At 39.4% G+C, this 26224-nt stretch overlaps 1 protein-coding gene across 1 annotated transcript in view; it reads left to right on the forward strand.

The window, feature by feature from the left end:
- Positions 1–26224, forward strand: part of npat (nuclear protein, ataxia-telangiectasia locus) — a 37782-nt gene that overhangs the window by 1038 nt on the left and 10520 nt on the right. Inside the window, exons 2-13 of the mRNA XM_052025814.1 lie at positions 2738–2856; positions 6384–6444; positions 7494–7566; positions 10204–10247; positions 10577–10831; positions 11918–11999; positions 15489–15600; positions 16596–16687; positions 19758–19845; positions 22287–22383; positions 23427–23552; positions 23725–25650. Coding sequence (XP_051881774.1) covers positions 2738–2856; positions 6384–6444; positions 7494–7566; positions 10204–10247; positions 10577–10831; positions 11918–11999; positions 15489–15600; positions 16596–16687; positions 19758–19845; positions 22287–22383; positions 23427–23552; positions 23725–25650 — 3075 coding nt within the window. The remainder of the gene's footprint in view (positions 1–2737; positions 2857–6383; positions 6445–7493; positions 7567–10203; positions 10248–10576; positions 10832–11917; positions 12000–15488; positions 15601–16595; positions 16688–19757; positions 19846–22286; positions 22384–23426; positions 23553–23724; positions 25651–26224) is intronic.

Genomic DNA, 26224 nt, shown 5'->3' on the forward strand with positions numbered 1-26224 from the left:
CCTGATGCAGGGTTTTGACACAAAATGTCGACAATTCCTCTTCCCCACAGATGCTGCTCGATCTGCTGAGTTACTTCAGATTGTTTGTTACTCTAGATTCCAGCACCTGCAGTCTCTTTTTCACTGGAAGCTTTTAGTTGATGTTTATTTATCTTCATAAAATACACATCTAGTTGTTATTTGAATAAAACTGGTTTGCAGTAGTGAGAATTTGCATGAGTATAGCTCATGTAATCTCAAGATTGCACAAATTAGGTTGCATTGTGATATTTGAAGAGCTACTTTTGGAGGGGTGGATGTGCAGCACCCTGGCTTCTCATTAGAAAGCTACTATGAGACCTGTTTCCATTGGGTGAATGTCTCTTCTACAAGCTAGCATCTCTTAAAATGGAAAATTCATAGTCTAGCACTGACAGTCTGTGCTTATTTATGCCTCTTGAATATGGCTTGATTCCAGACTCTGAGTCAATATGCACTTATGAGGCAAAAGCTGACTGACTAAACAACAGTGGCCATGGTTTGAGGTATTTTATGTGTAGAGAGTAGTATTGCAAGGTGCCACAGTAGCAACTTTTGTGTGTTTTATTATTACTTAGTTTTTAGATTGCATTGATGTTCTCTTACAGCTGTGAGTGCTGATGAAGACTTGCACATTTAGAAATAGTTTTAATTAAAATTCTATGCATACTTACAAAGCTGTATTTGCATTGTGGGTTTCCAGTAGGTTGCTGAAGAAAATGGGATTGCCTTGTTATTGCTCATTAGTTGCCAATTTTTTGTACTAATATATTGATAGAAATTCTATCTAAACCTGCATTTTTTAATATTCCTAATGCTTGCAGTACTATTAATTCATGATGCACAATGTTCATTCTAATATTCAATGATAGAAATTACTTCAAATCCAATACAAACTGGGATGTACAAACTATTTAATTGATCTTCAGGATGTGTTTCCCAGCTCAAGTGAACATGATGCACAAGTCTTCATGCCTGCAGAAGTTCTATTAAAAATGCTAAGTTTATTTTAATTGGATTGGGTGTACAAGTGATCCCTGTGTTACTGATGCTTGGGTAAGGGAAATTTGCCCTTGCAGAATTCACAAATCACTACCCAAAAATTTGAGAGACGAAATAAAATTTGCTTTCGTGGAATTATGTGGGGAGAAAAAGTAAATAAACACTTTTTTAATTCCATTTCTTGACACGTGCAGATTAAGTGGTTTCACATTACAGAAATTCACAGTATGGACCTTCTGTGAACGTAACTCCGCCCCATCCATAATGTGGGGTTTGCTTGTATTGAAAAAATCTATATTTGAACTGAAAGAACTTTATATTGAATGTACTCTGATGTGATCCATAAACAAGTAGCAATGTTTCCCTGTCCAGAGTTTGTATCAACATAACATGTAGAACTGAATAGTTGGATTCCATGCCCACCTGTACTTGCCTGGATTGAATGCAGAGGCTGTTCAACCCTAACCTTTGCACCTGGGAGGCATCAGCTGAAGCGTAGCAAGATCTCAGCAGCAAGCAGGTCCTGGGCAGAGTACAGTGGTGAGAGCCTTTGACAGGAAACAAATGCAGGGTTGGAGCTTTGCTGCTCATCAAGACTGAAGAGATTCTGAATTTACAAAATCAAAATTTCACAAGTTTTTGAAAATTTTGAAAAGTAAGTAACAATGTTTACAAAGTCAGGAATGATTTTAAAAACGTTAAACAAGTAAGAAAAGTAATGAGGTCCCCCACCCTCAATTCCCTTTGTCTCCAAGCTGTGATATTAAATTGGGACTCCAGTCCTATGTCCTGTATTTGCTGTAGGATTGGTGAGATCGATTTCCCCCATGGACTTCAGTGATGGAGCAGAATAACAGACGCACCAGCGTATCACAGGCTTGCTGTGTATCTACATAAATCCAAGACTTAATTACCCAGGATTGCCTTAATGCCAGCATTTCCCTTTGGAATGATAAGGACTATAATCGGGAATTGTATTGGAAAGAATTTTCTTCCCTAATGCCCATATGATCAGTTTTCCTAAGCTGTGCTAACGTGGAAACGCTTACTGGAGATCAGATGAAGTGTAGTTGGAGGTGTGGTGAAAAGGAGGTCAATTTGGGTGTATGGTGCCTGATCTGGTGGGGTCTCAAGATGCTGATGAGTGGCAGGATTGTAACAAATAGTGCAGGTTTGGGGTCCAGCAGTTAATAGACTCCTGCTTTGGAAAACCCTATGTGTTTTTAAAAAGCAGCTTTTCTCATTTGTTCTGACTTCCCACAAATAACCATCAATTTTTATACTTGACTTGATACAGAACTACCGGCACTGGTCACTGTCCCCCTTCTGAATGTCATCAGCCTTATTTGTTAAAATTGTCTGCAAAGTTGAATGTGCTAATGCAAATTTCAGAAGAGTAATAAGTTGATTTTTATTCCCTTGGGTTTTGGGAGTGTGACTTTCTTCTATACAAGAACTTTTGTTGAAGCTTATTTCAACCAACTCGTAGAAGAGAATATTTTTCCTATAAAGCAATGTAAAGGACTAATCTCTAAAACAATATTAATTCTGAATTTCTCTGTAACAGCTTTCAGTTATTGATTCTAAAACCCTTATGTGATTTAACCATTGTAATGTTCGTGTGTTGCAGCATGCATGTGACAATCACCCTATCACTTTCTTCATATATTAGTGAGAAACTGCTGAATTTTGCTTATTATGTGTTTTTCTGTTTTAGGATATCTACAGCAGGAAAAGCTTTCTAATACTTGCAGAGCTTTCATATTGGAAAGTTGTGATCTAAAGGAGTATGCCGAGCACAGTACCGAGGATGGGGTGGTTCCTGCTTGTTTACTGGTACGCTATGTATTGTATAATTTCTTTGTTGCAATAAAGAAGTTGGCATAATCCAATGTGTATACCCCTCGTTGGGAAAGAAAGTTCTGCCTGTGAACTAAAGATGTCAAACTTCCCATGTAATGACTCTGCTATCTGAATGAGGGGAGGCCTAAAGTCTCTTCATGCCACAATCCCTGGAGATAATAAATAATGCTACACCTGCTATGACTTGCTTACATAGGCTAGAGCAAGTTGTCTACATCACTGTAAGGCTGACATGCTCCCCTTTCCCAGTGGGCAAAGCTTTCTAATGCATTAGTTGTCTATGCAGATTTTCATGTGTCTGGTTTTGTCAGTTCTATAGCAACAAGCTCATATTCATAGTTTTAAAAATCTTCCGAATGTTACTCTTTTTTAGTTTGAATGAATGTATTTTAATTTTAAGTATTATTGTAAATGTTTTTCAATTGTTACCATTTTATCTTGAGGGTCAATGTTCACCTTTCAGGCTGAAAAGCCCAGTTTTCTCATGGCTGAGTGTGTTGAAAATGGTGATTAGGTACATGGCATTTCTCAGAACTTTTCCAGCATTTCAATGCATCCTGGAGTTGAGTTGACCAGAGTGGGATTCCGTATTCTAATTCAAACAAAATACAGTTTGACCATGTCTTTGCCTGACGTGCACCTTTCTGTTGTGACTTTATAGTTCAACAATCTATGGAATTTGATCACTTCAATGCACAGGTTGATCTGTTAATATTTAGAGGTTATTTATAATGTTATTAGCTATTTCAATGCTGGACCATTTGTTATATTTTTCTTGATACACATTTTGTGCAACTAGTTTAATAATTTCTTGGCTTATTCTATTGACCCTCCTAGTTCTGTATTATGTACAAATTTTAATTCCATTTATGAATCCAAATCAGAAACTCTATAATTGCATAGCATCATGGGTAAATGACAGATCAAGTTTGGTACTATTAACCTTGGGTGCTAATAGCACCAATCTAGTTCTATATGTCATTAATTAGTTCTAGGAATTTGTTCAACTAAATATCTTGAATTAGCTATAATATTATATAATATTATGTTGTACACTTCAATTCTGTAAATATACTTGTATGATATTTTCAGATGTAATGAAGTATAATTGTCGGGTATATATAAATATACTTTCTTTTCAACTGTAATAGCTTATTTTGTAAGGACTTAGGAAGCATTCAGGTCAGCTCTTATACAAGCTGCTGCTTCATCAGTGCTTCTGACGCTCTGGAGAAAACAACCCAAGTTTGTCCAAACTCTCCTCATTTTCTCTTCTCTCCCCTTCCATCGGGCAGATGATACAAAAACTTGAAAACATGCACCACCAGGGTTAGGGACAGCTTCTATCCCAGTGTTGTAAGATTCTTGAACTGACCTCTTGTACAATAAAGATGAGCTCTTGACTTCACAATCTACCTTATTGACTACCTGCACTGCACTCTCTCTCTGTAACATTATATTCTGCATTCTGTTATTGCCTTTCCTTTGTACTACCTTGATGTACTTGTGTTCTCAAATGATTTGTATGGATGTATGCAAAACAAAATTTTTCACTGTATCTCAGTACATGTGAATAATAAACCAATTACCAATTCAGAGAAACAGGATGAATAGCCAGTTAGTTTGCATTTGGTGAGTGGTTGAAGGAGCAACATTGGCCAAAACAGCGGGAGAACTTTCTCAGTTCTTTAATCAGGGGCATGGGCTCTTCAGATGCCCTTGAACCCAAGGAATGGGCTAACAAGCCATTTCAAAAAGAAAGACCATCTCTGTAGCACTTTTCACAGCCTCAAAAGATCCCAAAGTGTTTTAAAACCAATGAGCATCGTGCAATCAGGAAATTAGCCGATTTGCACCCAGCAAGTTCCCACAAACAGCAACATCATGATAACCAGATAATCTGACTAGGGATAAATATTGGCCAGGACTTTAGGGCTAACTCCTTTGCTCTTTCTCAGAATAACAGAGTCTTCTATGTCAGTCCTTCTCTCTTCTCCCCTCTCCCATCGGGCAGAAGATGCAAAAGCTTGAAAGCACATACCACTGGACTCGAGGACAGTTTCTATCCCGCTGTTAGGTGACACTTGAACAGACCTCGTATGCTAAAGATGAACCGTTCATCTCCCAATCTACGTTGTCGTGGTCCTTGCACTTTATATTGTTTACCTGTACTGCCCCTTCTCTGTAACACTATACTCTGGATTCTGTTTTCTTTTCACTAGCTCACTAATTATATATAGTTTGATCTACCTGGATAGCACTCAAAACAAAAACTTTTCACTGTATCTCACCACATGTGACAATAATAAATCAACACCAATACCCTCTAATCTGGGCAACATCCTGGTAAACCTCTTCTGCACCCACTCCAAAGCTTCCACATCCTTCCTGTAATGGGGTGACCAGAATTGCACACAATACTTCAAGTGTGGCCTAACCAAATATATAGCTGCAACACGACTTCCTGACTCTCTTATACTCATTGCCCCAACCAATGAAGGCAAGCATGCCATATGTCTTCTTTACCACCTTATCTACTTGTGTGGCCATTTTCAGGGAGTTAAGAACTTGGATACCCACGATCCCTCGGTCCATTGATGCTGTTAAGGGTCTTGCCATTAACTGTATACTTTCTGCTTATATTTGACCTCCCAAAGTGCAAGACCCCACACTTGCTCGGATTAAACTTCATGTGCCGTTTCTCTGTCCATATCTGTAACTGATCTGTTCTCTGCTGTAGCATTTGACATCCCTCTACACTGTCCACAACTCTATCTATCTTTGTGTCATCTGCAAACTTACTAACCTACTCATCTACATTTTCATCCAAATCACTTGTATGTATCAGAAACAACAGAGGCCCCAGCATCAATCCCTGCAGAACACTGCTGGTCACAGACATCCAGCCAGAATAACATCCACCACTAACCTCTGTCTTCTACAGGCAAGCCAATTCTGAATCTAAACTACCAAGTCACCGTGGATCCCATGCATCTTAATCTTTTGGATCAGGCTACCATGAGGGACCTTGTCAAATCCCCTACTAAAATCCATGCAGACCACATCCACTGCAGTACCCTCATTAATCATCTTTGTCAACTCCTCAGAAAAAAAAACTCAATCGAGTTTGTAAGGTATGACTTACCCTGCACAAAACTATGCTGACTGTCCCCAATCAGGCTATGTTTTTCCAAATGCATGTATATCCATCCTATAGATGCTGGCCATTTGAAAAATTATGCAATTTGTAATAATCCAATTTTTTTTTTCTCTTTGCCCTTTGATGCAGTGGATTGCAGACCATGACAAGTTATTGCATGATAATTACCTTCATCTGTTCTGTGGTCCTTAAGTAACAATTTTTGGGATTTTGTTTTGCACCTTTTGGTAGGAATATCTATTGCCACTGCCCACATGCACATTGTTGTAATAATGTAACTGAAATTCATGTGTTTTCATGTTGAATTGCTGACTAATAGTGAATTCCTTTTTTCAACTAGTCACTATTTGGAAAGAACTTGAAAACTATTCTTAACGAATATGTGGTTATGAAGGCAAGAGGTAAGCATAATATGTGAGAGATCTTTTGGAATTGTGTGGTATCGTTTCCTTGAATTTCTAATATTCATTTAATAAACTTGGCTTGTGATTTTAACAATCAATGGAGAATACAGAAGTGAAGTGAAGAATGAACAACTGTTAGGATAATGTGCCTGAGAGTAGAACAAAATGTAATGTGGGAACTTGTAAACAGCAGAAAACTAATATTTTACATGACATAAGCAAAGAAGTGATCTTATGGAATAATGAGCAGCATTGATGGGTGTGAGTTTGTGCATATCATGAAAAGCAGAATTTGATATTTTGCATTCTACAGATGAAGCAGATTCTGTGATCTTCCTCTTCCCAGTGATCTTTTATTTGTACTTTTTGTCATCTCCAAATGATTATTCACAGTTCTATAATTTGTCAAAGAAACTTAAGCTAATTCAATGCTCCTCCTTGTATCCTAACTGTTAACTGCACTAAAACTTGATCAACAATCATCCTTGTGTAAACTGACCTACACTGGCTCCCAGTTCACGAAAATCTCAAATTTAAAATTCCCATACTGGGTCTCACATTCATTTGTAGTCTTGTTGCTTTATCTTTGTAAACTCATGGAAACTCTACAAACAAGTGAGAACTGGTGTAAATATCTTGCTCCGTTCCACAGTAATCCCTTGGATTTGGAGTTCCTGTTCTAAACTGACTTGTCTCCATTTTATTTTCATTTGAACATCTCCTTTGGTTTAGCATTGATTATGTGTTCTTTTTGAAGGGTCTACAAATGCAAGTAGTTATGGTTGAGCAAATCCTGATATGAGCTCGGTTTTCTGTGTGCAAGTCTATTCCAATAAGAGGTTATTTGCATAGCAATTCTGAAAAGTTGATCTGCCTTCCACTCTCCTTATGGTGGAGCTTTTAATTGGTTTATTAAGTGGCCTTTTCCCTGACCTAATAATTTAGTTATGATAATAATGAAAATGATCTTGATTGCTAGTGAAAAGCTGAATGTTGCCATTTATTTTTAATAAAACTTTTTTTAAAATTTGCTACTTTTATTTTAGATTCAATGCCAGAAGCACCTGCTGTGTTGCCATCTTTGTGGAGGAAATTGGAGTATACTCTTTCTCAAATTAGGTAATGAAGTCCTCTCAGACTGTGATTAAAATCTAGTTGCTATTTTTGAAAATGAAATAATGGCAATTCATTGGCTCCATCATTTAAGTTTCTTCTAAAGAAAACTACTTGATTCTCTGTTAACCTGGAAACAGAATTATTTCCCGTTTCAGGCACTTGACTTCAGGCATCTATTTGTTGTATGGTCAGTTATGATAGTTCATACTCCATATCTCCAGTCTCAATGTAATCATTTCCATGTCACAAAGCTAATCATTCTCTACTCTTTGCATGGATTTGTTAATTTAGAATCAAATTATAAAGCAGTTCACACCTACCAGGAGCTGCATTAAGAGCAACCAAACTGATGTTGCAAGAAATAGGTTTAAAGATTACTTCTGTTCAATCAGCTGGTTTTGCAGGTATACGTGGTGAAAGGTTTTTGGATAACGCACTTTACACAAAGTGTATTTTGAATATAAAATAGATCTTTTCAGCCTACTCCACCTACCCCTCTTCTCAGATGTTCTTTTACTTTATTCTTGAAAGGGATAAGGTTGGTCCTCAAACTAAGGTCCGAAAGTGGGGGAAGACTGATTTCAATGGCATAAGAGAGGACCTGGTGAAAGTAGATTGGGAGCAGAGGCTTGCAGGTAAAGCAACATCTGACAAGTGGGAAAACACTTTTAAAAGAGTTAATAAGAGTTCAGGGCCAGCATGTTCTGGTAAGGGTGAAAGGCAATGATGGTAAGATTAGGGAAACTTGGATGACAAAGAAAGTTGAATATTTGATTAGGGGGAAAAAAGCATATGATGGATAGAGACAACTGGAATTGAGTGAGTCTCTTGAGGAATCTAGAGGGTGCAGGACGGAATTTAAGAAAGAATCTAGGAGAGCAAAAAGGGACGTGAAATATCCTTGGCAAGTAAAATTAAGGAGACTCTCAAGACATTCTATAAATATGCCAGAAGCGAGAGAGTAGCCAAGGAAGAGTGGGCCCCTTTAAATTACCCCTTTAGTTCCTGTGTGTGAAGCTCCAGGATGTGGGTGAGATCCTATAAAATACTTATCATTTGTATTCACCATGAGGAAGAATATGGAAGATAGCTCAGGGAGGGATTCGTTGGTAGTCTGGAGTGTATAGAAAGTGGAGGTGTCATGGAATGCATAACGCTTGATAAATCCCCAGGGCTGGATGAGATCTATCCCAATATGTTATGGGAAGCAAGGGAGGAGAAAGCAGGGGCCCTGAAGGTGATATTTGCTTTTTTGTTAGCCAGAGACAAGGTACTAGAAAACTGAAGGATAGCTAATGTTGTTCTTTTACGTAAGAAGGGCAGCAGGGATAAGCCAAGTAACTACAGGCAGGTGAGCCTTGCGTCAGTGGGGAAATTATTGAAGAAAATGCTGGGGGATGGGATTTATGTATATTTGGGAAGGAAGGGCTGATTAGGGATAGTCAGCATAGCTTTGTGTGGGGGAAATACTGCCTCATGAGCTTGACTGTGGGTTTTTTTGAGCTAAAAAGATTGAAGATGGGGCATTGTCTATGTGGACTCTAGTAAGGCATTTGACAAGATGCCACATGGTAGGCTGGTCCACAGGTTAAGGCACATGGGATCCAAGGTGATCTGGCTAACTGGATCCAAAATGGGATTGATGAAAGGAGGCAGAAGTGAAAAGATGCTATTCTGGTTAGAAGTCTGTTAAAATTTGTATACCGTAGGGATCGGTGCTGGTACCTTTGTTGTTTGTGATATATATTTATGACTTGGGTGTGAATGTAAGAGGTATGATTAGTTGGGAGGTTATGTTGCAACTTAACAAAGCACTTGGAGTATTCTGTGCAGTTCTGGTCACAATGTTATAGGAAGGATGTGGTCGTGCTGGACAGAGTGCAGTGGTGATTCACCAGGATGTTGCCTGGATTGGAGGACTTCAGTTATGGGGAGAGATGGGATAGGCTGTGCTTGTTTTCTCTGGAGTGACTGAGGCTGAAGGGTAAGCTCAGAGAGATATATAAAATTGACAGGTACCATAACGATATTGAAAAGATATTCGGATAATTATATGGATAGAAGGGGTTTGGTAGGATGTAGGCAAATGGGACTAGCTTGGTGGGCACCATGGTCAGAATGGACAAGTTTTGCTGAAGGGCCTGTTTACATGCTGTATTATTCTGACTGATGTGGATTTAGGGTGAGAAGTAAGAGTTTCACAGGGGAGAGGGAAAATGTTTTTACACAGGAGTGGGATGTCTGGAACTTGTTGCCAGAAGAGGTGGTGAAATCAGAAACAATCACAGTTTGAGAGACATTTAGACAGACATTTGAATAGGCAAGGCACTGAAGGATATGGACTTAATGCAGGCAAATGGAATGAGTGAATTTGGGCAAAAAGGTCGCACGGATATGTTGGACGGAAGGGCCCATTTCTGTTCTGTATGATTCTATGACTCTGGGAAGGTCTATTTTAGCTTCCAACCTAACAAAAGAGCCGCTCTTGATCAATATAGCCTGCCTTTTGATGAATTGGTTGATATTCTTCTAATGTGGAGCTACTAAACTAGAGCTCCAATTGATTTGAAATTGAATTAGTATTTTTTAGTTTTGGATTCTTGAATCTGCATCTAACAAATGTATTTCTTTTATTTACAGGAGCTTGCAGCAGAGCTCTGTTGCACTTGCTGCAAACCAAAGAGGTATCTTTTAATAGAAGTACTTCATACAAAATAGTTTTGGATATGCCTGTTATTTAGCATAGAGAATATAGAAAGTTTTGCTACCTTTTGAAGCAGAATTATGGGTGAAGGAAAACCAGTATTAAATAATTTGCTGTCAAATTAACCATTTGCTGTCAAATGAATTTGAGTACCAGGAAAAGATAAGTAAATGACACATTGTGCAGATGACTATTGAAATATTAAAAGTTTTGTATGTTGTAAAATTTACAGCAATTACACATCCTGTTTGCCTAAGGAAAATTGAATACCCATTCTTTAAAACTAACTTCAGTGTTGTTTTTCCACAGCTCGAACAAAGAATGCTTTGAATGAATTGAGACGCCAAGGGAACTGTTCTTCAAGGCAGATGCCCAGGGTTAACTCTGGCCTCTTGGCAATTTCTTCTCAAACAGAGCAGAGGATTATCACACCTTTATCGGCAAGCCCAGTAGTAATCGCACACGGTTCTGGAACCAGTCCACTCATTCCACAAACTCGACCAGATGGTTATGCGAACCAAATCCGTTCACAAGATGCAAGTCGACCTGCTGCTAATTCAACTGGTAAGTAGGTGCTAATGGAATGTAAATTTTAGTTAATTGGAAGCATTGTGCTTGATTGATGGGTAAGTGGGCTAAACAATTTTTCCTCTGGCTAATCTGTGGTGAAGTGCTGCAAGGTTTTTCTAGTGTATGTGAACTCTTTGGAAGAATGTCAGAAGTTGTTCCCACTTTGATTATCTGATAACAATGGGTTTGAATTTGGTTTTGATAGCACTACAGTTGAATGTGTCCATGCTAGGTTACCTTAATTGCAGTCTCAATGCCTGCTTGTCACTCTTTACCATTGATATCATTCACTCCTTGTAAAATGGATGGAATTTAAAAAAAATTATCTATTAAATGTCTTTAAATTTTACCCGTCTACTGCTGGAAATGCACTTGAAGGATTTAACTCCCAAAGCTACACTCACATTTTTCAACAAAGCTTTTGTCTTTGGTGGGACTCCTAATAACAATCTCAGCCATCTTGTACTAATGTTAGAGATGTCATACAGAACAGTGCAAGGTTATTAGTAGTCCCATAAGATGATTCATTACTCACATGTGCTTTATTGAAAAAACTATATAGCTTTGAGAGTTAAATCATTTTGGTGCATTTCCAGACATGCCTTCTTCTCGTTACTACCATCTGGGAGGAGGTGCAAGGAGTCTGAAGACCCATACTCAACAATTTAGAAATAGTGTCTTCCCTCTCTGCCATCACATTTCTGAACAGTCCAGGAACAATACTTCGTTATTCCTTTTTTTAAACTATTTTGTAATTTTTATGGCTTTGCACTATACTGCTGCTGCAAAACATGTGGCACAACATGGTGGGCTGAAGGGCCTGTATTGTGCCATATTGTTCTGTGCTCTGTAGTTAAAACAGCAAATTTCACATCTTATGTCTGTGGTAATAAATCTGATTCTGAGTAGATAAATAGTTTTAAAAAAGATTAAATAGATACATTTAAAATTCCATTCTACAAGTAATGAAGAGCACTGGGTCATATGTTGTAAATGTAAATCAGAAGTAATTAATCTCAAGTCTGGGGTGCTGATTCAAATTTGTATTGTTTAAAAAAAGCTGTTTAATTTTTCATTTAGGTGAAGCTCTTCACATTGTTGTTCCTGGACCTTATGATCGAAGATTACAACCTGAACATGTTTCTCCAGGGAAGCGAAAGTGGTAAGTTAGTAGGCTGCAAAAAACTTAAAGCAATATAAATTTTGATTGATAAATTGTACATTTCTAGTGTAATCTACTTTGCACAAGTTTTTTTTATTGTGAGATTAATTTCTTCACTGTTTAATTTGTTTGCAAATGTCTGCTTTTCCCTTCCTGTGTTGATAAATCTTGATGAATGCAGGGATTAATAAACTTTACACAGCAGAGGTTCAGTGAACTTCATTTTCACAAATATAGTAATCTGATCCACTGGTACAGAGTGAAATAAATGAGTTTAACAGCTAAACTAACCAGATGACTCAAGAGGGTCGCTAGTTTGTGGTAACTGAATCAAACTCCAAATTATTTCACTACATTTCGGAATTTCAATCTGTATTTTTTTTACTTTTAATTAGAACCTTTGTTACACTCCTAGTAGGTTAAATTCAATTTTTATTACATGATTATAGAATTCTTTGTATTTTACCACAGGTTTTGGGGTAGCATTCCCTTTCCTCTGGTTTGCTTTCTGTTTATTAGAATGGTCTGTCTTTATCTGTGTCATTTGCATTTTTGCATGACATTTTCACTTGTGTTATGTTTCCCTTGCACTGATTTCTATTGGTATTCCTTTTCTGTGCAGTTAATGTATTTTAAACTAGTGCCAAATGAAGAACCATAGAAGCAGGAAAAACTTTGAAAAACCATTTTAAGTCCCCTAGATCCACACTGGCCTGTCTCTTCTTGGATATGCTGATGCTAAGAACGCTGTATATAAATGTGCTATTATATGTAAGCATGGGGCATGTAATGCATGATTGAATGTGCTTGTGCTGAATGCCAGGATTGGAATGGTATTTTGGATTGTTGGGTATTGGGTTTAGATTGTTTTAGGTTTAAATTTTATAACCAAGCAGATCTCTATTCTGCCTCGTGTCTCCTGTCATTGCAGCATCCATTTTTGTATTAAATGTATGTCAATTTAAGGGCTGGCTCCTGAGGTCACAGCTGCAAGATTTTCTAGGCTCCCAATAAAGGAGTACATTGGAACTGAACTTAGTGCTACACAGGGAAACTTAAACAGTACTGTTTTGGGTACCCATTTTGAAAGATTGTGATAATTATAGAATTCCTAAAATGTGTTACGGTGACTCAATTTTGGCCAAACAGCAGTAAAAGGTGCAAAAGGAATTTCTAGTCTGAGGAATGCAGAACACGGAAACCAGAAGATGAGGTGCAAGAGAAAGGGTGTGCAGGTGATTAATCAGATGTGGAACAATGATGTATGATGGAAGCAATCGTTTATCTTCCTTTATGGCTGGTGTAGCTACAGACCACTATGATTTTGCCATCAGATGTTCAAGCCCAAATAATGTATCAAAGATGGTGGAATATACTGAATGTTTGTGGATAGGGCAAGAGTTATGTGTTTCCTAATGTATTACTGTTGGTCATAGTTGCAGATCAGAAAAATTTATCTTGTGTATTGTATCTTCATCTGCCAAAGGCTATGCAGATGCTATAGAAAGATGCCAGTAATCCACAAGGAAGACCAAAGCAAAAGTGGATCTTTCACTATATGTTTGTACACTCTGCTTTCCTAGTGTTAACAAAGTTGAACACACGGGTCAAGAAGAGTTTATTTGACTTTAAGCGATGGTGAGAGACAAGAAGGAAATTCTGATGAGTTCTCCTTGTTGGATTTTGGAGTGTGATAGCATTGGATGGATGTGGAGCCATCTTTTCCAGGGAGGCAGCCAGGGTGTTGGCTTGAGGGAGTGTAGCTGAGGGTTCTGATGATGCACGCTATTGAAGGATGTACCTGGACGACAATAGGCTGGCTATGGCTATGTCAAGTTTGTACCACTGTATGTAACTGCCCTCCAATCTTTTGTGTTCCAGAATTATTTACTCTACTATTTTTGCTTACACCAGGCAGTTACTACTTCCAATTTCCTCTACATTGGTCTCCTCTACATTGGAGAAACCAAATGCAGTTAGGTGACCACTTTGCAGCGCACCTTTGTTCAATCTGCAGAAGTGCCCTGAGCTTCCTGTTGCCTGCTATCTTAGAACATAGAACAGTACAGCACAAAAACAGGCCCTTCAGCCCACAATGTGTCGAACTAATTAAACTAGTAATTTAAATGCTTAACTAAACTAATCCCTTCTGCCTACACGATGTCCACGTCCCTCCATTCTCTGCACATTCATGTGCCTATCTAAGAGGCTCTTGAGTGCCTTTATTGTATTTGCCTGCATCACCACCCTGGCAGTGCATTCCAGGTACCCACCACTCTCTTGCCCTCCACATCTCATTTGAACTTATCCCCTCTCACCTTAAATCTTGAATGAATGCCCTCTAGTATTAGACATTTCAACCCTGGGAAAAGGATATCGGCTGTCTACTCTATCTATGCCTCTGGTAATCTTATAAACCTCAATCAGATCTCCCCTCAGCCTCTGCCACTCCAGAGAAAACAACCCAACCTCTCCATATAGTACATGCCCTCTAAACCAGGAAGCATTTTGGGTAAACCTCTTCTGCACCCTCTCCAAACTCTCCACATCCTTCCTATAATGGGGCGATCAGAATTGAATGTAATACTTGAAATTGGCCAAGTGCGATCTTGATTCTCCATTTCACTCCCACTCTGACCTATCAGTCTGTGGGCTCCTGTGCTGTTAGAATGAGACCCAACACAAGCTTGAGAAACAGCACCTCATCTTTTGTCTGGGCATGTTGCAGCCTTCTAGACTTAATATTCAATTTTGCAACTTTTGTCACTGTTCTTTTGTCCATGCTCTCATCTTCTAACTGCTTTCTTCACATCATCAGATGATTTTTTTTACAGTGTTTTCCTATGGTCACCCTGTTTTTTTGCTATCAGAGATGTACCCCTCCCCTACTCTCCTTGCAGTTTAACAAGCTTCTTTTGCTTCCATCCCAGTTCTGACGAATGGATTTTGACCTGAAAAGTTAGCTCTATTTCTCTTCCTACAGATGTGGCCTGACTTGCTGAGTATTTCCAGTATTTTCTGTTTTTAGGTTTCCAGTATGTGTGGTTTTCTTTTATTTTCACAGACTCCTTATCAACTGTCCTGGTTTTTCACATTGTGTGCTCTCATATTTATCCCTCTCTAGCTGAGCTTGTTGCCAAGTTTAAAAATATATTTGAAAATCATATGCTGGATCTCCTTTCAAGGTTATTGCCAAGCAGACATGAGGTCACAGCATATGGTTCATTAATAGTTACCAGCCCAACGAAAGGCGTGTTGTAATTGTGTCATTGGTCACTTTTGACAGCTGGTACTTAAATATTGTATTTCAATGAAAAGGGTAGATCAGCATCTAAAAATCACCAATTTTTTCCAGATCCCAGAGCTACAGCATGTAATAATAGACTGAAATTATCAACTGGGTCATATTAGTGCCTTTGTGTTAAATCCTGCAGAGTTTTTACTTCTTTGCAATTTTGATGACTTTGATAATTTCATCTTTGGATTTAGTGATTCTCCTCGTAAAAGAAGTGGCTTTGTATCGGGACATAATTCAGCTACCAGAAGTGTGGAGAGTGAAGTGGAAGAATGCCAAGTAGAAATGGCTGCTGAAAGTTTTCCAGTAAGTGTAGACAAGACAAATGTCTAAAATTCAGTAAAAAGGTGGATTTGTTGCTTACCCAAAATGGAATTGCCGCAGCAAGTGCATGGTAGGCAAGGATCCCAAAGGACTGGCTAGAATAAAAATCTAAGGTACAGAATTTCAGAAGAGATTTCATCTAAAATCATCACCTACAAATTATATTGATGTGTCCAGAGAAAGTATTCATGTGCTGACTGTCTTTGCAGGTGACGTTTGGAGAAGATTAGGGTTAAAGTTTGCTGTCTTGAAATTTAAATGTTGCCACTGCCCTTCATCTCATGCAAGACTGTCTCTACAATTCAGTCAGTAGCAATGTTTAACTGAAAAGTTACACTGTTGAAATGGTTAACAAATTAGTGGATTTTCCTGAAAGGTTAATGGGTAATTTCAGTGAATAATATTGTATTGACTCACGTGGGCCAAATTTATGGTACAGGTGCTGAGATGTCCTTTTAGCTAGTCAGCTGGTCTTAATCCTTATCCTGACTTCTAAAAAAAAGGATGGAAACTAGCTCAAAAGCTAAACTGCCTAGGTTCTTGCATATGGTCACAATTGGAGACAAGTTGGCATCACCTAAAGGTCAGCACAGAGCTATCAGCCTGTCATTAAAAGCTCAATTGGGTCATTACTACTTTAGTTAGCAATGGTCCTGCAGTCCTTTACCTGCTGTGGCTTGCACTTGACTACACTCACATGGTTGACTCCAAGCTGTTCTCTTAAGTGACCTGCAATGTCCGAGTAATGGAAGAAGCCCCATCACTACTATTTCAAGAAACTAGGAATAAACAGGAGAGAATGACCTTTCGAGTGTTTGGAAAAAGAACTCTAGCTACCTATGCATGTAGACACCAAATGAGAACACAATAGAGTTTCACTGTAATGACTCCTTCCTCATCAGTAAAATGCCACTTATTTAAACATTTTCCATAGTTTTTTTTAAAGGTTGTATATTTAGTCTCCATTTTGTCTGCAGCAAAGAGTAATTGAAAACGCCAGAGAGAAAATTTTGAAAGACCGATCTCTACTAGAAAAACTTGCGGAAAATATTAATAAAGTTATGTTCAGGTAATGTAAACTTGTTGCAACAATTGGGGTATATGATTTCTTTATTGATATCTAGTTTTGCCTTAAGTAGTGCCAATATTGTCTCTATTTTTTCAGATAAGATTGCCCAATTAATGCTGAATTATCAACAGCTTTCTGCTATAAATTTACTGTAACAAAAAGCTATATGAAATATTCTTTGTAGCCTTATCCTGAACCATTGCTTTAATGTGCAAATTACATATTTCATTGCAAATAAGCTTAAAGACTAAATTGTTGAATGTTAGAATTTAGACAGGTAATGAATATTTCCTTGGGGTTTTACAGCATAGGCGACCATCTCAGTCCATCTTATCTGGCCAGGTTTCTGAAAGGAACTTTTTTCAGTGGAATCAAATGGTTATCAGAGCATGGTTACATAGTGGGTACGTTACCAAACTTGTAGTCCAGAGGCCTGGACTAATGATCCAGAGGTGTGAGTTGCAGGGCATCTGTGGAATTTAAGTTCAGTTAACTAAATGCTTCTGCAGCCCATAAAGCCCCATGAATTGCCATCCTTCACATAGGCCAACGTGCCACTGCAGAAACCCAGAAATGTGGTTGATTTTTAACTTGCTTCTGAAATGAAAATTAAAAGCAGAGAATTCTGGAAATACTCAGCAGATCAGGCTGCATATGTAGGAAGAGAAACAGAGAGAACATTTCAGGTCAAAGACCCTTCATAAGAACTTGTTGCCAATTCTGACTAAGGGTCTTTGACCTGAAATGTTAACTATTTCTCTTGCCATAGATGTGACCTAGCCTGCTGGGTATTTCTAGCATTTTCTGTTTTTATTTAGATTCACAGAGTTATACAACATGGAAGCAGGCCCTTCAGTCCAACTCGTCTACACCAACCAGGATGTCTATCTGTGCTAATCCCATTTGCCTGCATTTGGTCCATATCCTTCTAAACCTTTCCTATCCACATACCTGTCCAAATATCTTTTGAATGTTGTAATTGTACCTGCATCCACCATCTCCTGTGGCACCTATCACCTATTTGGGGGGGAAATCTTGCCCCTCAGATCCCCTTTGTCTTTCCCCTCTCACCTTAAACCTATACCCCACTGTCTTGACAGTCCCAACTTATTCAATTTCTCCTTATAACTTAAGCCCTCCATTCCAGGCAACATTCCTATGAATGCCTTGTGCACCTTCTCTAGCTTAATTACATCCTTCCCAGACCATGATGACCAGAACTGCAGTTTCCAGTACCTGCACTTTTTTTTATTTTCATTTCTGAAATGGCCTGTTAAGCCAGTCATTTGTTAAGAAGATGGCAGTAAATGTATTTTCTTTTCCATAAGCTATTATGGATTCTGAATCCTCCATTGTTTCAAGTAGGATGATGCATATCATAATAATGCTCTATGATATGTAACTAAAACTTTCTTTAAATCTTTAGCTCATTATCTCTTCTTACTGATTTCACTGAGAAGTGGTAATAGCTTCAACTGATGTACCTTATCAGAATACCCATGGTTTTGAACATTGCCAATTGATTTTATTTCCTGATCCTCTTTGAAATGATAAAAGTTTAACTTTCTGTGATCTCCTAACTGAAATCTCACATGGGTGATATTACCTTATTAAAATTTTTTTTTGCATCTTGACCATAAGCACAATTATTTGCCTAAAGTAAAGCAATGGAAAAAATCACAGAACATATTGTTGAAGCAGCAGTCTACCCACTAATTCAAATAATTTGTATTAACTTGTTGTTTTCATACTATGAGAATCTCCATTTATAAAACCAGGGAACTCATAGCAATGAAAAGTAAAAAAGTTGTAAACAGAGTCAAAACTGTGAATGAGTGCAGGGCATTGGAAATTGAGTGACGTGTTCCTTTTCAGATATTGGTGTGGCTAGATATAAGCAGCAAGTTCTTCCTTGATATAAAACCAGCAGGTTTAAATAAATTAAGTGGATTACTAAATGGACTAGATGGGCTGGAAACTAAGGATAGCTGTTATATGTCTTGCACTGTTGAAGGAGACAAGAATATTTGTGAGAAATCGGGTAATGTTAGAAGGGATTAGTGGGTGCTGAGATGAGAAACAAACTAATCTTCAAGTGTTTTTCCATATTGGAAAAATCCTTCCATATTCTAGATGGGTAATAGTTTATGTTTTGGCAAACAAACTTGTTAATCCATTCTGCTCCATGTAAAAATAACAGAGTTGAGTATTGGCGGTAAATGAAAAACACTCTGACGCTGGAGGAATTCAGCAGGCCAGGCAGCATCCGTGGAGAAAAGGCCTGCTGAGTTCCTCCAGCATCATTGCGTTTTTCATCTAGATTCTAGCATCTGCAATCCTTTCTTTCTCTGAGTATTGGGGTAAGTGGTTTATTTATACAATCTTCGGTAAAATCTTGCCTAAGAGTTCTAGAGAAAGTGGTAACCCAAGGAAACTGTGGAAAGTCCCAAAACACATTGAATCTCAATTTCCAACAAACACTTGACACTGGTTCATGTGGAAGGCTGGTAGCTTTTTCATAGTCTTGAAGATTCAGGCAGATACTGAATAAGGATAGGATACGTTTTTGGCTAGGTGATAATGGAGTCAGGAGTACTCCACTAAGTGTGTTATCGTGCAAACTGTTTGAGCTGGTACTGTGAAGCATTATGTAAGTAGCCTGAATTTAGAAGCCTGGTGCAAAGTGATTTTTTTTCCAGGAGTGAAATGCTTATCCCCTCCCCAACCATCACCAACGGTGTCATTGCTGAGTTTTCACTTGTCACATGGCAGTTAGGACAAGTTAATATGTATAATGTTTATGGTGTCTGGATTAATATTTTAACATTAATTATATAAGCATTTTGCACAATATCACCTATATAATGTAATACAATGTACAAAATATGATTTGATTACAGAAATTTAGTTGACATCCTTGTATCCTAGGGACATTTGAGCTAAATCTGTATAATATAACCAACTCTCAGTTGTACCTGGTCTGATAAAGTAAGCAATAGCAAACAATTGAATACAAATCATGTATAACCTTACAAATTTGTTTTAAATACATTTTGTTTTGTCTTTATAGTGAGACTGGTGCTGGACATCCTCCAAAGCCACCTGACAGTAGTAGTACTTTACCGGATCAGTCCATTGATGAAATCCTAGGCCTAGGGGTAATGTTCATGTTTGAGTGGTATACTGTTGTTTATTTTATGCATCTTAACTGTTGATCAATTAAGTGAACTAATTATTCCTCTTTTTAATGATATTGAATGAATACATTTGGTGTGTAGCCAAACGCAGCGCGTGGCAGGAAAGAAAACGCGGAGGCGGGACTGGAGCACACTTTACTGACTCAAACAAAGCGCGCGCGTTCGCTAAAGTGACCAAGAGCCTCTCTGGCGGACGTGACGTGTGGTCCCCGCTGGAAGGCCTGCCCCGCGGTTAGTCCGCATCGCGCTCCCACGCATGTGCCTGCGGCTGCTAATGGTAGTTCGAGTCTCGCGGGTCCGGGCCACTACCTCCCCCCCCCCCCCTCCCCCCCCAGAATTGCCCATGGGGGGCGTGGGATCCCCAGTCTGTGTGTCCACCTTGGGTGTCCTGCCCTGCTGGCGCGGTGAGGGCACCTTCACGGGCTGGCTGATGTCCAAATGCGCCATTTTGAGGCAGTCCACTGTGAAGGTCTCTTGGCAGCTCCCCACCTCCACAACACACGTAGATCCGTTGTGCCAGGTCACCTTGAAGGGTCCATCGTATGGCCTCTGCAGGGGGGACTTGTGCATGCTCCTGCGAATGAAAACGTACTCACGGTCCCTGAGATCCCTAGGAACAAAAGTTGGTGTAGTGCCATGTCTGGAGGTTGGAACCGGTGCCAGGCTCCCCACCTTGTCCCGCAGCTTCGTCAGCACTTCCGCCGGTGTCCTTGCTGGACCTTGGGCCTCCGGCACGAACTCGCCTGGGACCGTCAGGGGGGTGCTGTAAACCAACTCCGCCGAGGAGGTGCCCAGGTCCTCCTTGGGGGCCGTGTGGATGCCCAGTAGAACCCAGGGAAGTTCATCTGCCCAGTTGGGCCCTCTGAGGCGCGCCATCAGGGCTGACTTGAAGTGCCTGTGGAAACCCTCAACCAAACCGTTGGCCTGTGGGTGGTACGCCGTGGTGTGGTGTAAACGGGTGCCCCAGAGCTGTGCCAACGCTGTCCACAACCCTGATGTGAACTGTTCCCCTCTGTCGGAGATGATGTCCGCTGGAAGTTCGAACCTGGCGATCCAGTTCGCGATGAGTGTCCTGGCGCAGGACTCCGTGGATGTGTCCGCTAGCGGCACTGCCTCTGGCCATCTGGTGAACCTGTCGACCATGGTGAAGATATACCTGGCACCCTGGGAGACGGGCCAGGGGCCGACGATGTCCACGTGGATGTGCTGAAACCTGCCGAGCGTCGGTTGGAACTGTTGGAGGGGAGCCTTCAAGTGCCGTTGGACTTTGGCGGTCTGGCAGTGTACGCAGGGATCGGTTCTGGGACCTCTACTTTTTGTGATATTTATAGATGACTTAAATGAGGGGGTGGAGGGCTGGGTTAGTAAGTTTGCGGACGACACTAAGATAGGCGGTGTTGTGGATAGTGTGGAGGGCTGTCGGAGCTTACAGAGGGATATTGATAGGATGCAGAGCTGGGCTGAGAAGTGGCAGATGGAGTTCAATCCGGAGAAGTGTGAGGTGGTACACTTTGGAAGGACAAACTCCAGGGCAGAGTACAGGGTAAACGGCAAGGTACTTGGCAGTGTGGAGGAGCAGAGGGATCTGGGGATTCATATTCACAGTTCGTTGAAAGTTGCCTCACAGGTGGAAAGAGCAGTTAAGAAGGCCAATGGGATGTTGGCTTTCATAAGTCGCGGGATTGAGTTTGAGCTGCGAGGTTATGATGCAGCTTTACAAAACTCTAGTTAGGCCACACTTAGAGTACTGTGTTCAGTTCTGGTCGCCTCATTATAGGAAGGATGTGGAGGCATTGGAGAGGGTGCAGAGGAGATTTACCAGGATGCTGCCTGGATTGGAGGGTATTGAATATGAGGAGAGGCTTAAGGTGCTAGGGCTTTATTCACTGGAAAGGAGGAGGATGAGAGGAGACATGATAGAGGTATATAAAATATTGAGAGGAATAGATAGAGTAGACAGTCAGCGCCTCCTTCCCAGGGCACCAATGCTCAAGACGAGAGGTCATGGCTTTAAGGTTATGGGTGGGAGGTTCAGGGGAGATGTCAGAGGGAGGTTTTTCACCCAGAGAGTGGTTGGTGCATGGAATGCACTGCCTGGGGTGGTGGTGGAGGCAGATACATTGAACAGGTTCAAGAGCTTGTTGGATAGGCATATGGAGGAACGTGAGATAGAGGGATATGCGGAAGGAAGGGGTTAGGTAGTGTGAGGGTGGTCTGATGGACGGCACGACACAGTGGGCCGAAGGGCCTGTTTTGTGCTGTATGGTTCTATGGTTCTAAAAGATGATAAGAATATTCATAATCTAGACTGTTGTCTTTTGACTAAATGTGTCTAAATAAATATTAACTTTTTTTTGCAAACTGAAGAGAAAGCTGAAATAAATGTTACATTTTTCTTGTAGGATGAAGTCCACATGTCTGATGAAGCTATCCAGGATATCCTGGAGCAGACCGAATCTGATCCAGCATTTCAGGCTTTGTTTGATCTTTTTGATTATGGTTTGTACTAAACCCATCAAAAAATGTATATTCTGTGAACTTGTGCTCTTAAAATGGCTTTTCTTTTGGCTATCTGTATGTGATGATGACGTGTAAATAGAAGTCTTTGTGGAAAGAAATAGTTTCTCATTATTGCTAGGTTAAGATCGATAGAAAAATCTTTCAAGTGACGATTATAAGTGCAAAATACAGAATTGGCATTTCTCCATTATAGGTAAACATTTTCAATTTATCAAAGGTTTTGGTTCAGTTTGGCAACTGTATAACATTTTGCTATAAGAGCTAATTTACTATACCAGATTTCAGTTCAGGTTTTAAGAATAGAAGCCAGTATATTGGCATATGTTGCTGATTTGCAAAAACAAATAAAAGGGTTGCACTTTTCTGACACACTAATTAAAAGTAATGTAGTGTAGAAAAATGAAAATCTAACAAGATTAGTGTTGGAACTTGTACACCATGGTTCGATAGGTGTGCATTGGGATACAAAAATAACAGTATCATTATGTTTACAGTTGCCCAAAAGGCTAGACAAGTGTCCACAAGGTGGAAGGGAAAAGTATCCAAAGCCAGAACTCCCTAGCTTATTAAATATTAAAATGAAACACAAAAAGGGGCATGTGATGGATGTTAGGCTTATATTTCATTAGTGTACTGAGCTAATTCAAAAGCACAGAATGGAAGTGAGTAGGGAAATAATCAGAAAAAGATTTGGAATGTGATGCCTGAAAGGATGATGTAAGCAGATTCAATAATAACTTATAAGAGAGGATTGGATAATTTAATCGTTAGATTTAAACAGTTATAGGAAAAGAGCATGGAAGTGGGGCTGATGGGATAGATCCTTGGAAGAACTAGCAGGGATGGAGTGGGCTGAGTGGCCTCTTTCGGTGAATTTTAACTTCTGACATGTTTTATTTTCCCTAAGGGGGTTAGAGAAATTGTGCCTTTTTGCTGTGAAATTAATCAAGATTTAAATGTACTCATTTTTTAAAAAAATATAGTTTATTATATTTGTCTTTTATCTATTTTATTTCATTTAGGTAAATCTAAAAAAGGTGAAGATTGTGATAAAGGACCATCCAGTCAAAACAACATGGAAATAATGGAAAATGGTGCAAGTGTATCCTTTCCGGGCACATTTAATACTTTTCCAACTGAGGAATTGGGTGAGTTTGTTTTAATTAATTTATTAAATCAAAGAAATTTACTTAAAGTCTGTATCAAAAATTATAATTAAATGTTTTATCTTCAATAGATTATTCCTTAATTTTTTTCTAATTAACGAATGAAATCATTTAATGTGTTTTGTAGTAAGTTTGCATATCTTTTTTTTCCTAGGTATCTTGGTACCTTTACCTTCAGCAGTCTCTGAGAAAGAGTCAAATAGTTACACACAGAAGGACAAAGATGATGGAGCAATGCATATTACCAGAATACCTATAGAATCAAATTTAACTACAACATCCAAAATAAAAGAAAATCAGATTCTTCCAAACCTCAGTATAACTGATGCAAACAAATCTGTGACTTCAATCGACAGTCTGAGTTCCAGCCCCCAGGCATCCAAATGTAGCTGTTGGGTGGCTGGAGAAGCTTCTTCAATGTCAGATCGTCCTTCACCTGTTGCTGTAATCCACACAACTGTGTCAGAGTCACAAGGAACTGGGGACGTTGCTGATATGGAAACTGAGACCCAGTCACCTTCCGCTGGTAATGGAAAAACGGAACCGTCTCCAGTTGTGCAACAGCAGCTCTCTGAGGAAACTCTGGCTATTGAGGAGTTCAGTAATCAGAATGAGAATGTGGAATCACCATCCAAAATTACATGTCAAAATGGCATTGCTTCAGACATTAATGATATGCCTTCAGATTGTGTTAGTAACGAATCAAAAGCAGATACAAGTCAACATAAGCTTGAAATGCCAGCAATGAAAGCTCCCAGTGCTACTAGAGCAAGTGTTGAGGCTGCAGCTGCAGTTTGTGATGTACCACCTTCAACTTCTGAAGCATCGGTTCAGTCAACTTTTGCAGTTCAGAAAAGTTCTGCATTTGAGCTGCCTCCAATGGACAGAAGAAACCCTTTATTGATTGATTCTGATGACACTTTTGTTACTGTGGTGCCAAATCAGCAAAATCTTGTGTACACATCAGGAATAACTAGAAGCCCTGCTTTAACCACTGCAACACAGTCTCAAACTCTTATTTCTTCTTACCCTGAAGCATCAAATAGTTCTGCTGTAAGTTCTAGTTCAGTGAACATTAAATCTGATGGGAAAAAAGTGAACATTGTTTCTGCAGAAGTAGAATTACCTGATCGAACAGAACCAGTTTCTTCCTCAGTATCATCATCCAAATCAAATTCTGAGGGCAAGGCTACAACCTTACAACCAAGCTTTGTTAGTTCAGGCTTGAATCCTGCAACTGAAAGTGTTTCAACTAACATGATGCCCAAGTCACCCATCACTGCCACTTCTGCAAACTCTGATGTTATCTCCACTTCCAAAGTTTCAAATGCTGAACCTTCCAGCACCATGGAGGTAGACCCCACAAATATAGTAACGCTCAAAATAATTATAAGTGATGATCCCAAACAATCTTCATCTGATACAGAATTAAATAATGCTGTGTCCAGTATTACAAATGAAAACGTACCAACAATTGTGTTGTCTTCTCCAGGTGGTACACCCTTAAAAGGCAAAGAATTGAGTCAACATTCAAGTAACAATTGTGTTGCTGTTACAGAAACCATCTCCAGACATAATTTATGTGCGAGAAATAAAGAAACTGAAAGTGCTGTAAGTAGTTTGGAAATGCCAGAGGAGCCTGAAAGCAGTGTGCAGAATGTTGTGTCAGCTGATCTGGAAACTATGCCCACACAAAGCACTGCCTCTAGCAATGTTACAGTTAACATACCACCTCAATCCAACAATAGTCTGTCCACTCAAAATCCACTTAGTTTAAACAAAGACACTGGGCTTATACAATTATTGCCTGCTGCTACCACGTTTGGGCAGTCCAGCAATGTTCTGATAGCAGCTTGCGTGCAAGATTCTGCAGGACAACCTTTGATGAAAGGAGATGAATCTAATAATGGTAACACATTCATTTTGGATCACCGTGGAGGTTCTGCAAATGTCTTGATGCTACCAAGCAGCTCTACTTCTGCAACCATATCAACATCAGTTCCTCAGGCTTTAGCTACACCTCCAAGGCCAAGCACTGTTTTTACCATGGGACAGCCTGTGTCTTCAAGTTTTTCTCAAGGTATTTGTGCCTGTAATGATACTCCAATTGAAACTAGTGTTTCAAATCTATCAAAGGACAATTAATAGAATTTATAGATCACCAATTTATCACTGTGATGTGGCCAACTTTTATTTTTCCATTATTGCATAGCAGTTTCCAATTTCATTAAGCATCCATTTGATGCCTATATCAATTATATAAACAAATCATGCAGTAATAGAAGTGGTATGAATAGGTAAGGTAGAGGGCAAATGTCAACTGGAACTTCCCCCCCCTGCAGTTTCTTCTGTCTTCGCTTGTACTTTCTGTGATACCTATATTGATATTTGGGCAAGCAGTTTGGCAAAGAACACAGACTGAGCTAATACATTACAGCAAAGAGGTTGGGATGTGCTTTTCTTCTCTGTGGTTATGTATTGCTCCCTGCATTTACTCAGGGTATCTTGGTTAGTGCTAATTCAAGGTACATTTTTATTTTCTTTTGCTATTTCTTGTGAGGATATTCAAGTGAACGACAGTGGCCTGCTTTAATGAATAAATGCTACCAAGTGATGTTCCATTTGAAATTTTTCTTCTCCATAAATGAGCTGAT

The sequence above is a fragment of the Pristis pectinata genome, chromosome 11 (genome assembly GCF_009764475.1).
Source record: "Pristis pectinata isolate sPriPec2 chromosome 11, sPriPec2.1.pri, whole genome shotgun sequence".
Lineage (NCBI taxonomy): Eukaryota > Metazoa > Chordata > Chondrichthyes > Rhinopristiformes > Pristidae > Pristis > Pristis pectinata.